Source organism: Lytechinus variegatus, chromosome 3 (assembly GCF_018143015.1).
Source record: "Lytechinus variegatus isolate NC3 chromosome 3, Lvar_3.0, whole genome shotgun sequence".
Taxonomy (NCBI): Eukaryota; Metazoa; Echinodermata; class Echinoidea; order Temnopleuroida; family Toxopneustidae; genus Lytechinus; species Lytechinus variegatus.
Window position 1 is genome coordinate 48,170,654 of NC_054742.1, and position 12,534 is coordinate 48,183,187.

Genomic DNA, 12,534 nt, shown 5'->3' on the forward strand with positions numbered 1-12,534 from the left:
AGGCGGCGATTTGCGGTTTAGGTGCAATTTGCGGTTTAGGGCCTTAACACGCGTCACCTCGTCAACCGCGCCAACCCAAATCATAAACATTTTTATGACCAGCTTTGTCCGCCGACTAATAAATCATTTAAAATCGCCGAGTTGTCTTTAAATATACATTACATTCTTTTTGACAAACTGAAGTCTGCTTTTGATGAAGGGTGAACTCTCCTGCAAAGTTCGACGGATCTAGAGTAGAGAGCGCGCCACCGATTATCTGACAGGGGGGTGAAACTCTGCTTCTGCATCGGGGGAGCGTTTCATGAAAGGACTTGTCAGACGTTTTATCCGACAACTACCTTTTTATCCGTCAGTTACCATAGTAACAGTGCTTCTCAGCCAATCAAAATCCAGAAAAGTTGTCAGATCTGACAACTTGTCGGACAAAAATGTTGATGAAACGCCCCCCTGGTCAGACATGGGGAAATTTTGGAAGGTCAAAAGTTCACACTGCTCCCATTTTTCGTTCACCGCAACTTCATAGCACACCAGCGAAATGGAGGCGAAGTCATAATTGGCCTGCGCGCGCACAGCATCAAAATATGCAAATGAATATTGTCACCAATTAGCATAATAAATTAATTGGATCAGCCATTCTCTCTGCTTATACTTATATAAAACTAAAAATGGGGCACTATAAATTTCCTCAACCCTTCTTGTAAATAATGCACATTCATGGTATAACGATAATTGAGCAGTTTGAAATCTGACAAAAAATGTTGCCCCCCAAAATAAGAATCATTTTACTCCGTAAATATGTTAGACTAATTATAATTTTAGTCCAACGGTCCAGGCAGGGACTAGAAATAATTAAGGTTATCTTAAATCTTCGTAGAAAAAAAGTCAAACCAGAAAGATCTAGAATTTCATTTTTAGTAATCTAGATCTAAGTAAATCCTATCCTAGGGCCTTACTTTTATTAAAAAAAAAGACTAACGTTAAAGTCTGTCTGTCACGTAGGAGTGACTTTTTTTAATTATTTACCTACTGCTGCTTGACACCAAAAAAGGAATACGTAAAACTGATAAATGCAGTTATTAAAAGATTTAATAAAATCTCTTAAATCATTCTGTTGTTTTCTTTTGATTTCTTTTACATTGTTTTACATTGATTGTACATGTAAATATACATGGATATTGACAACAAAATATAACTTAACTTAAACCATAATAGTTGACTCAGGCCCCCATCATCTCATCTGGCCTGACATGCCCCACTCGGCCCTGGTGGTCGGTCCAGTTCCAGGCCTCCGCAGCTTGCGATGTCTCTTCCACTCGGCCTCCGCAGTCCCTTGATGAAAAGCCCCCAGATCAGAGAGATGTGGCTTCTACGAATTAGTGGACGAGATCGAGCCCCCAATGATGACATGAGTTTTGACGAATCATGTCGGTGGAGAACAGGCGGCAGCTAGAATAGTTATCTCGTCACCGACGTAGTCCCTCAGTTTTAACATCGACTGCCTATACTAACATCTGTGGTCTATTCTAGCTCAGGTGATTCTCCCTGAATTACTGAAATTAATCTCCTAATATATCCTACCATTACTAGGACTAACTATATCTATAAAGTAATTCAAAGAATTTCAATAACAGATGAGTGTATAAGCAACACATTCTTAATAACAAAAAACTTCCTGTGCATCTGCACACCTACATTCATCAATGCTAGAGCACTGTATTAGCTATTTATGACACCTGTGTGAATTATTTCTTATTAGGTGAAACATTTCTAACACTTGTACAAAATATGACATCAACCTGGTACACTTTTAAACGTTTCCAACGGTTGAATTTGAAATATTCAAAACATATGTACATGCTTGTCAATAGGCCTACCTAATCTGGATCAAGTAAATATTTAAAACACATGTTGAAACATTATAACTGCTTTTAATTTTTTTTGTCCTGACACTGTCTCAAATCATTCCATGACCATGGGCATGGAAAAAAATCTACGGGAGTACCGTACAATAGATTTAGTTCATTTAAATTTAATTTCTTTTTAAATGCAAAGAATTATATTGATTCATATAAAGATGAAATAGCGGTGTCCAAAAATCAGTAGGCCCAGGCACAACTTTAATGAAACTTCAACTCAAGCTTGTTTGACACTAATTCCCAACACCGGCACCTAATGACCTAACCAAGGGAGCTCCGGCCCGTGAAGCGGGCTCCCTGGGTTATTATTATGACCTAGCTAGCCTATACATCGGCAGTTTCGCAGCCGGCTGGCACCGGCGGTATCAAAAGCCGTATCCCGCTCTGACCATATTATTTGGCTTAGATTTGATGCAGCTTTGCCGTTACTGAACAAGTCCACATCTACCCCTGATATTTGAAAATAACTAATATTGAAAATAACTTATATTTGAACTAAAATACAGATTTAGTAAGGACGGACATGAAGCATTCCAATTAACGAACTTAGTTGGTTAAAAAATATATCATTATCTGAAAAAAATATGTCAGTCAGATCGCAGATTTATTTGGGATCAGGGAAAAGAAATTTAAATATGGAAATTGTGGTTTACGTAGTAAATTACACATAAGGCCCTGAGTGCGACGCCGAACCCAAGCAAACACTTAAAAAAAAAAACGATATTGAACTATATTTTTATTTGAATGGAATGCCGTTACTTTGATGTAGATGTTCCCTCAAAGATTTCTGCTCAACTGAATTTCACTCAGTGATTCCGGACACTAATTCTATAGACTAGATTATTATATAGTCTTGCTATAATTGTATTATTTTCAAAAAGTTGAATTTCGCAGAGTCAAAAGATGACTAAGTCACACGGTGTTTGTAAGTACACTGACATCTGCAGAAGCAGCTGCTTGGACTGATGGAAGTACGCTAGAGGATGTCTGCACTTCGTGTCCAAAGACAGGATCATGGCTTGATCGGGAACAGATAAAGATGCCTTTGAGTGCTTTACGAAACCCTGGATTCCTGGCAGTGTAAATGAAAGGATTCACGCAAGAGTTGAAGTAAGCCAGGTTCTGGAAGGAACGTTGCAGTGGACTCCGAAGGTAATTCCTGGTAGAGCCGAACCCCATTTTTGCGCAGAAGAAGGCAATCTGAGACGGTGCCCAGCAAATGATGAATACAACTATGACAATAAGCATCATCTTGAGAACGCGAGTACGAGCTTTCAGATGAATTGATGGCTTACCAGCGTTGACAGATCCTTCTGTTAAGATCTTGGAGAAATGTTGGGCATCTCGGTAAAGTTTCTTGGCTATTAGCATTTGGGTGAGAAGGATAAATACAGTTGGCAAACCAATGCGAAGACAGAGGTTGTAAACCGTAAAGGCCATGTCGCCTTCGACTGAAAGTCTTCTGCGAACGCACCGACCAGTGAGGTCTTCAACATAGAACCCAAAGATGGCCCTGCTTCCTGCGAGCATGAACGTCAACCAAACAAGAGCTGTACAAAAACACGCTCTTCTCTTTGTGACCATGCGATTGAAGGTGAGAGGATGGACAACCGCGAAGTACCGGTCGAAACATATGGCGACAAGTTGATAAGAAGATACCGTGATTAGCATCCATTGTAACGAAGGAGAAAAGATAAAGCGACAATAGAGACGTCCCGCAACACTCGAAGGCATTGTTTTAGCTTTCGGGCGAGGAATCATCACGATGGATAACAAGAAATCTGCAAGGGCTAGATTGCCCACCAAGATGTCAGTGGAGCGTCTGGAGGAATTTTTCCAAAACACTACAAGGATGACCAAGAAGTTCCCCACTATACCCAGAATCGCAGAAACCATCTGTAAGATAACCCACCAAGGCCATTCCATTGTTGACCAAGACCATTGAAATAAAGTCTTTGGTTGCATTTCTTCGGAGCGGTCTTCCTCGTAAGTATAATTTAATAAAAAGTCGGAGGAGAGATTATCTTTGCTTAAAACATTTGAACTTGTGGTGAAGCTGAATTCGTTTAGTCGACCCGTTGATTCTTTGCCAGTGCTATGTGCGAATAGGCTTGATCCTGGAGAAGCCGATGTTCCTCCGAGACGAAGCGTTGATCGGTTTGTGGCCAGGGATTCATCTTTAACCAACACCAGGTAGATAATTGTGGAATATAATTTGAAATTCATCTTCAAAATATGGTAAAACACGTCCTCCTGATGAAATAAAAAAGGAAATAATAAAAAGATAATTTTATTTCTTAACTCGAATGAAAACCTTTATAAACAAGAAACCGATATCAATTTCGGTGGATCGTGTCTGTCTGTTGTAATTAATTTCTTAACACTTCTTTTGATTTATTATTCAAATACGATTAAATTTTCAATAAGATATAAATGATATTTAAGACTTACCAATTGGCGATTCACTGATAGTTGTTGAAGAGCTGATATAGAATATTCCAAGCTTTCACTTTTATATAGTCTGTGGTGTTTACCGCTGTGTCATCTATTACGATCAATGCATGCCCTGGATAGTAATGTTCCAATAGTGAATTGCACTTTTTCTGGTTTTATATAGAGTGTGCTTACAGTTAATTAAAAAAAGATGCCTCTCTTTTTAATGTACACGTAACTTCCTGACATATTAAAAAGATATAAAAAAAACGGTGAGACCATGACCTACTCTAAACGGAAAGAAAATAGCAGTTATTTCCAAAAGTGAATATCTGTCAAAGAAATCACTCAAATAAAAGTCTTTCGAGTTTTCATTTAAGTTTCTTCCAGCCTTCACTGTCATATGCAATTTTGATTTCATGATACATAAGTGACTCTTTCAACAAAATATGCAGGTGGCGTCCATTCATTTTTGTTAAATGTACTCTGGATAGTCGAAAACTTGATACTAAAGCGGTCAATGTGAATCTTTTCAAGAATTTCTGCTTTCAGACAAGCCGTATTTGCCATATATGCGGTGATGATAGTGCATTTGAATTAAACGAGTTCAAAGGTGCAGAAGTAATGGATTTGAACAATAAAATCTAATTCTATAAAAATCAGTATGCTAAGGTTTAAAAATATAGGCCCTAAGTGCTTTTCAGCCATCTCATTTTTTATAGCATCCCTCGATTTTTTTTTACTAGTGTGCTTCAGGTCTCTTAGAACTTCCTTTTTTTCTTAATAATAATAATAATAATAATGTATGGAACTTGTTAGGCGCCATATCCATTTCGTAAGAGGTGCAAAAGGCGCACAAGTGAAGGGGGTGGGGCAAACGAAATTACAAGTAACAGAAAATCATCGATAAAATGAGTTAAAGAGGAAGGTCTTTAGGTTAATCTTAAGTGTTTCGACACTCTTGCTATATCGGATCTCTCGTGGGAGGGAATTCCATAGTGAGGGCCCAGCATGGATGAACCACCCCCCCCCACACACTTTTTTTTATATTTTGAAACTGTAAGAAGACCTGGGCCCTGTCTTACAAAGAATTACGATTTATCCAATCAATCGTTACTCTATGGAAATTCATCAATGTCAATTTTTTTTTTAGTTAGAAACATATGCATTGAATATGTTGACATTGCTGGCCGTCCATAGTTGCGATCGATCGGATCAATCGCAACTCTTTGTAAGACGTGGCCCAGATTCACTGCACATGGAGCGTAGAGCCTAGATGGTGGGTAGAGCAGAATTGTACTGTGGAGCAGAGCGCAGTTAAAAGCCCCCTCACTCCTGACCGAATGGAGGCAGGCGAAGGGTGACGAATGGGAAAAATGCACTCGAATTCAACCAATTCAAATAAACTTTCCGTCAAATCATGCGATCAGTAACTATTGTCAAATTTTATCAACGAACGGTAAGCGAATGATAAACATGTGAAGGATATCGATATTTCGGTTCACCTCCTTGATTAAATTGCAGCCGAAGGCGAGCGAAAGGTTGGTATAACCCAATAAGACGAACGAACAGTGAGCAATGGTTTGATATGGCGTGCGATTAGAAACGAAGACGAGGGAATAGATCGGGCGTTCTTGTACGTTTGTGTCATCGTGTTGCTTTGTTACAGGTTCTTTCGAGATCGGTCCACTTTGGCAAAAGTGCGATGAGGGACAATGCGCGACAATACACGCACGAACGATAAACGAATGATTACCGCAGACTAAATAAGAGATGCGAATTTAAACAGATGACCAACGATGTTTCAATTCGTCGGAGATTTTAAAACATGTTCGAAATCTCCGTGCGACTTTGAATAATCGCAGCTGTTAGTTCAGAAGGTGCATGTTCGAACCCAAACACGGAAAGTATTAAAATATGATTTACAATCAGTTACCATTTGAAACGATGAAAATAAAATGCCTTTCGCCAACCATCGCAAGGCATATTTCTGGCAATTCGGTTAGGTGTGAGGGGGCCTTAAAGGATTTCGAATTTGACGCGTTCACTCATCATAATGTTTTAGTACTCTAGAAAGATGGGTTAGTAATGAAGTCATATTATATGACGGTAATCCCTTCAAGAGTTATCCGCATCCCCTTGTTACTTTCAACGACTAACTTTTTCACGCATGCAATATGACAGTTCTGTATCAAATTCAACATATTTTACAAAGGAAAATCATTGTTTTGACTTTTTATTAATGAGAATTATCAATTGAATCTTGGGATACTCATATACCAGTATAAAAACCACGAACTACCCTCCGTTTTTAACAATTATTTCGAGTAAATAATTAAAGTAGCCATTACTCAACTATATACAAATCAATTTGTACCACTTGAAAAGGACTCGTACAGCACTTACATAGAACACTTTCACATTCGCGGCCCAAAATATTGGAATTCCCTTTCTCTGAATATAAGAGAGTTAAACCTAATGTACATTTAAACTTAAAGTTAAGAAATCGCTGTTTGCCTCCTACTCCCGACAACCCCCTGGAATGTTTGACAGTTATACAGATCCCATCTACGACCCTTTCTTCCACAATTTTTTTCTCTCGTTTTTTTTCACTATTATTTACCCCCTTTGTATCTCTTTCAATTGTCTTTTGTCTAGCCCCCACCCCATACATCTTTGTTCAGTCTTTTTTTATCATCCATGACTGTGCATTTATCATCCCTGAAATCCAATCTCTGCTTACACTCCCTGATCTTCTATAACGTTCCTTTAATTGCGTTCTGGTCGAGAAATCAGCGTCACACAAGCCTTGCTCCTTAGCTGGTCTCTTTTTTCATAGCTGCTTCTTTCTTTTTGAGTATACATAAAACTATACTCCTAAAAAGGTTGTATTTATGTATTTTCTTTTTTATATATTATTTGCATTGTTTTTACCAATTTGCAAAAAAATAAGCTTTTGGGGGGTTTATTATTGAATTGTCTTGATTTATCTAATTGATTTTTATTTGTGTTCCTTTAATTTGTATGTTGAAAAAATAGATTATATTATATTTCAGGGTGACCAGACGTCCCGTATTTCCCGGGAATGTCCCGTATTTTGCTTCTTTGTCCCGGCGTCCCGACAAACCCTTCCCGGGACGCCTATTTGTCCCGTATTTCAGAATATTGAACAAAATGTATTTAAAAGTGACGATTTTTCATCAAAATAAACAATAAATGACGAAGCAGAGACAACAATGAAATCGATAAACTTTTGAAAGTTCTGCGGTGATGTTCTTGCTAACCCATTACATCGCAATTAACGAACTGGCCTCCTGCCATTGTGTGGCAGGCTACTAGCTAGGCATGTAGGATCGGAGCAGATTCTCTCCACCAAACATGCCAAAATACTCACAAAATCGGCGGGATATTTGTATGATTATATTATGGGTTCTCAGATTACTGATTTTGGAGATGTAATCGGAGGAACAAGTTACTGAGATTTCATAACTAGATTTAGATGTTTCAGCTTTCGTTTTGAGTCTTGTTGTGTATGATACCGCGATGTTTCATTTAATGTTTAAGTAAAAAAAATCACTTTCAAATTTTATTCATTTCTAAAACATTTTTTTTATTTCAAAAATATATTTGAAAAACACCAAATTTCATTATGACTTTGTTAGATGATTAGATTTTTGTGCTTGAAGTTTGAACTCTTTTCCTTTTTCTTTCTTTTCTATCCTTCTTTCTTCATCCTTATATCCTTCCTGCTTGCTTGTTTTTGTTCCATCTATCTTTATTTCCTATTTGTCTTTCCTGATCCTTTCTCTCTCTGTGTGCTCATTTTCTTTCTTTCCTCCCTTTTTCTTACCTGTCTTCTTTATTAAATTTCCTTTTTTATATTTCCTTTATTCTTTTTTCTTAAAAACTTTTTTTCCCCCCTCCCTTCCTCTCCTTTTTCTTTTAATTCTTTCTCTTCTTCCATTATGTTTTCATTCCTTCTTCACTTCATTCTTCCTATCTTTCCTCATTTCTTTCATTCTTTATGTTACTTTTCCTTCTAATTCTTTCCCGTATTCTTTGTTTGTTTCTTTCTTTCAAAGAATGAAGGAAACAGTTTTCTTTCCTTCATTCTTTCTTTCCTCCTCCTTTTTCTTACTTTTTTTCTCTCCTTTATTTTGTCTTTCATACATGTATTCTTCTTCCATATTTATTTTTCTTTCTTTCTTTCTGTATTCAATTCAAAGAATGACGGAAACATTTTCTCTCTTTTATTCTTTCTTTCATCATTTTATTCTGTCTATTCTTTTTTCTCCTTCATTTTCCCCCTTTTTTCTTTCTTCTCAATTCATCTCTTTTCTTTCGTCTTTTCTTTCTCTCCATTCTTTCGTTCGCCCTTCCTTCCAATTCTTTATAATTTGTCACAGGTGTAACAGTGTGTAGCCTTCTTTGTTGATTTTTTTGTCGATTGTCCCGTATTTCATTTTGTGAAATCTGGTACCCTGTTATATTTTCAATTTGAAACAAGTATGGTTAGTGCCTTGAAGATCCAATAATAAAAATCGAACTTCCTTCCACTCTGAAAACACAGAATGAAATTTTACCCAATATTGGATAGACAGGGAACATGCATGTTTGCTGGGTATTTTGTTTTTACCCCATATTGGGCTAAATGCATGTTTTAAAGGGTAAATTTCAACGCAGAATTACGTAAGATAAAAAATGTATATTTGGTATCTTTTCACCCAACCATCGCGCATGCTCCTATTTTATCCAATAGTGGGTAAAGTGGGTAAAGGCTCCCCTGGTCACACCGCCCGAGCGTTGTTGGAGCGGTCGTGGAGTGGTTGGGAGAGAGGGTCGAATTTCGCTCACAAAACTGGGGAAAATCGAAAAAAAAATCGAAATCGAAAATATAGTGAACGGTAGCGAGCGGTGATGATTTTTTTCTCTCCGCTCCAAGACCACTCTTACAAAGCTCGGGCGGTGTGACCAGGCCTTTAACCCTATTTAGAGTGTATTTAGCAAACTGTTAAACAAATACATGAAGATAAAAAGTTTGTGATATATAGTAAACAAAGTTTTAAAAATCCAGCAGTGTTCTTACTGTGAATAACGCTAAAAACTCCTTTAGACCAACCTTACCAAAGGAACTATAAGGGGGAAAATAATAACAATGCAGTATTCAGTTCAATTTATTTTATTTCATTCACAATAAATAAGAAACATACAACATAGAAGGGCCTACGTATTAAGTAAATACCATAATACATTGCAATAAACATGACACATATCATACTTAGCGTGGATGGAGACAGCTATTGAAATGTTATACTATAGACTTGTTCTTCCATTGCTGCCTCTAAAAAAATTAAATTCAATATACCACTAGTATTTATTAACATTTTCGGAATTTCGGAACCGGGGCGTTCTTATGACTACCCCCCCCCCCCCTTCATGACCACCTTTTCGCAATGTGTGCTTCTTCGTCTTTTAGAAGTAAACTTTTTAATACAAAACTTTAATTTTGTGCTAAATTTTGAAATGAAATTCAGAAAATGTTATCACATTCCACGCTCTTTTCTTTCCCGGTTTCAACCTTTTCTTTGTCTCGAAACTTTGGGGGCCCTGTCCATATCCCTTGCCCCACCCCACCTGTCGGCTTTTGATGAAATGTGAACTCTCCTGCAAAGTTCAACGGGTTTAGAGCAGAGGGCGCACCACCGATTATCTGAGAAGAGCGTATAATATTATTGTTTACTTTCTGTGACTGGCGTATCAATTTGATAAAGATCAGAGCTTTCCCAAAGATTTTTTTTTTACAAATAAGTCTTAAAAACATCAAGTTGTTTTTAACATTAAACTATTTGCAAAACATATGAGATAAATATTTAATCTATAATTAGTTTTAGCGTTGACAAAACTTTCTCACTCTCTATAACAGTCCTATCATTACATTAACGAGAAAACAAATGCGCACTGTACGTATTTCAGTGCAAAGTCGTACAATCTTGCTTCATTCTAATATCCAAGAGCTATCACAAAGCCATATTGATTAAAGCAATTAAGATGACGTTAAACCTACACAAAGGACTATATTATTAAATTTCCTAATTGATCAATCGTGATCCTCAATCATTGTTAATAAAATTTTGGCATAATTCTGTCGGCTGTATCATGGAGTAAGCAAAAAAAAAGAAATTGCATCATCCTACTATAAAGATGACTATGTCACACGGTGTTTGTAAGTACACTGCCATCTGCAGAAGCAGCTGCTTGGACAGACGGAAGTGCGCTAGAGGATGTCTGCACTTCGTGTTCAAAGACAGGATCATGGTTTGATCGTGAACAGATAAAGATGCCTTTGAGTGCTTTACGAAACCCTGGACTTCTGGCAGTGTATATGAAAGGATTCACGCACGAGTTGAAGTAAGCAAGGTTTATGAAGGAACGTTGCAGTGGACTCCCAAGGTAATTCCTGGCAATGTCGAACCCCATTTTTGCGCAGAAGTAGGCAATCTGAGACGGTGCCCAGCAAATGATGAATACAACTATGACAATAAGCATCATCTTGAGAACGCGAGTACGAGCTTTAAGATGATTTGATGGCTTACCAGCGGTGACAGATCCTTCTGTTAAGATCTTGGAGAAATGTTTGGCCTCTTGGTAAAGTTTCTTGGCTATTAGAAGTTGGGAGAGAAGGATAAAGACAGTAGGCAAACCAATGCGAAGACAGAGGATGTAAATAACATAGGCCATTTGGCCTTCGGCTGAAAATCTTCTGCGAACGCACCGCCCAGTCAGGTCTTCAACATAGAACACATAGATGTCCCTGCTTCCTGCGAGCATGAACGTCAACCAAACAAGAGCTGTACAAATATACACTCGCCTCTTTGTGACCATGCGATTGAAGATTAGAGGATGGACAACCGCGAAGTAGCGGTCGAAACATATGGCGACAAGTTGATAAGAAGATACAGTGATTAGCATCCATTTTAACGTAGGAGATGAGATGAAGATACAATAGAGACGTCCCGCAACACTTGAAGGCATTGTTTGAGCGTCCGGGCGGGGAATCATCACGATGGATAACAAGAAATCTGCAAGGGCTAGATTGCCCACCAGGATGTCAGTGGAGCGTCTGGAGGAATTTTTCCAAAACACCACGAGGATGACCAGGAAGTTCCCCAGTATCCCCAGAATCGCAGAAACCATCTGTAAGATAACCCACCAAGGCCATTCCATTGTTGACCAAGACCATTGAAATAAAGTCTTTGGTTGCATCTCTTCGGAGCGGTCTTCCTCGTAAGTGAAATCTAATAAAAATTCGGTGAAGAGATCATCCTTGCTTAAAACATTTGAACTTGTGGTAAAGCTGAATTCGTTTGGTCGACCCATTGATTCTTCACCAGTGCTATGTGCGAATGGACTTGATCCTGGAGAAGCCGATGTTCCTCCGAGACGAAGTGTTGATTGGTTTGTGGCCAGGGATTCATCTTTAACCAACACCAGGTAGATAATTGTGGAATATAATTTGAAATTCATCTTCATATTATGGTAAAAACACGTCCTCCTGATGAAATAAAAAAAGAAAATTCATATTAAAAAATGATTTTATTTCATATATAGCACGAACGAAACCTATATAAACAAGACACCGATATCCAATCTCGGTGGATCGTTTCTGTTTGTTGTGATAAATTTCATAATCGCTTTTTGATTATATTTCAAATACAAATTATATTTTCAACAAGATATGAATGATATTTAAGACATACCGATTGGCGATTCACGGAAAGTTGTTGAAGAGCTGATGAAGTAGTCTCTCAATCTTTCACTTTATATAGTCTGTGGCGTTTACCGCTCTGTCATCCATTACGACCAATCCATTATTTCTAGGCCCTGGGTGGTAATGTTCCAATAGTGTAATTACACCTTTTCTGATTTTATATGAACTGTGCTTACGATCAAATAAAAAAATAATGCCTCTCTTTTCAATGTACATGTAACTTCCTGACTTGTTGAAAATATATCAAGACAGTGAGAGCATGGCCTACTCTAAAAGGAAGGAACTTAATAACTAATTTACAGAATTGAATTTGTCAAAGAATTCACTCAAAAAAGGCCTTCGAGTTTTCATTAAAGTTTCTTCCAACCTTCACTGTTATGCGCAATTTTGATTTCGTGATACATAAGTGACTATTTC

General features: G+C 37.7%; 2 protein-coding genes across 2 annotated transcripts; both read right to left on the reverse strand.

Annotated features, from left to right (window-relative positions):
- Nucleotides 1–2,828: 2,828 nt before the first annotated feature.
- On the reverse strand, nt 2,829–4,142 carry LOC121412049 (allatostatin-A receptor-like). Its single transcript, XM_041604960.1, has one exon. The coding sequence runs from the start codon at nt 4,140–4,142 to the stop codon at nt 2,829–2,831; it is 1,314 nt and encodes a 437-aa protein (XP_041460894.1).
- A 6,417-nt stretch (nt 4,143–10,559) lies between these two features.
- On the reverse strand, nt 10,560–11,873 carry LOC121412050 (galanin receptor 2a-like). Its single transcript, XM_041604961.1, has one exon. The coding sequence runs from the start codon at nt 11,871–11,873 to the stop codon at nt 10,560–10,562; it is 1,314 nt and encodes a 437-aa protein (XP_041460895.1).
- Nucleotides 11,874–12,534: the final 661 nt, after the last annotated feature.

Excerpts from the sequence above, each read along its gene's own strand:
- LOC121412049 (XM_041604960.1), bottom strand. The coding sequence starts at position 4,142 with ATGAATTTCAAATTATATTCCACAATTATCTACCTGGTGTTGGTTAAA.
- LOC121412050 (XM_041604961.1), bottom strand. The coding sequence starts at position 11,873 with ATGAATTTCAAATTATATTCCACAATTATCTACCTGGTGTTGGTTAAA.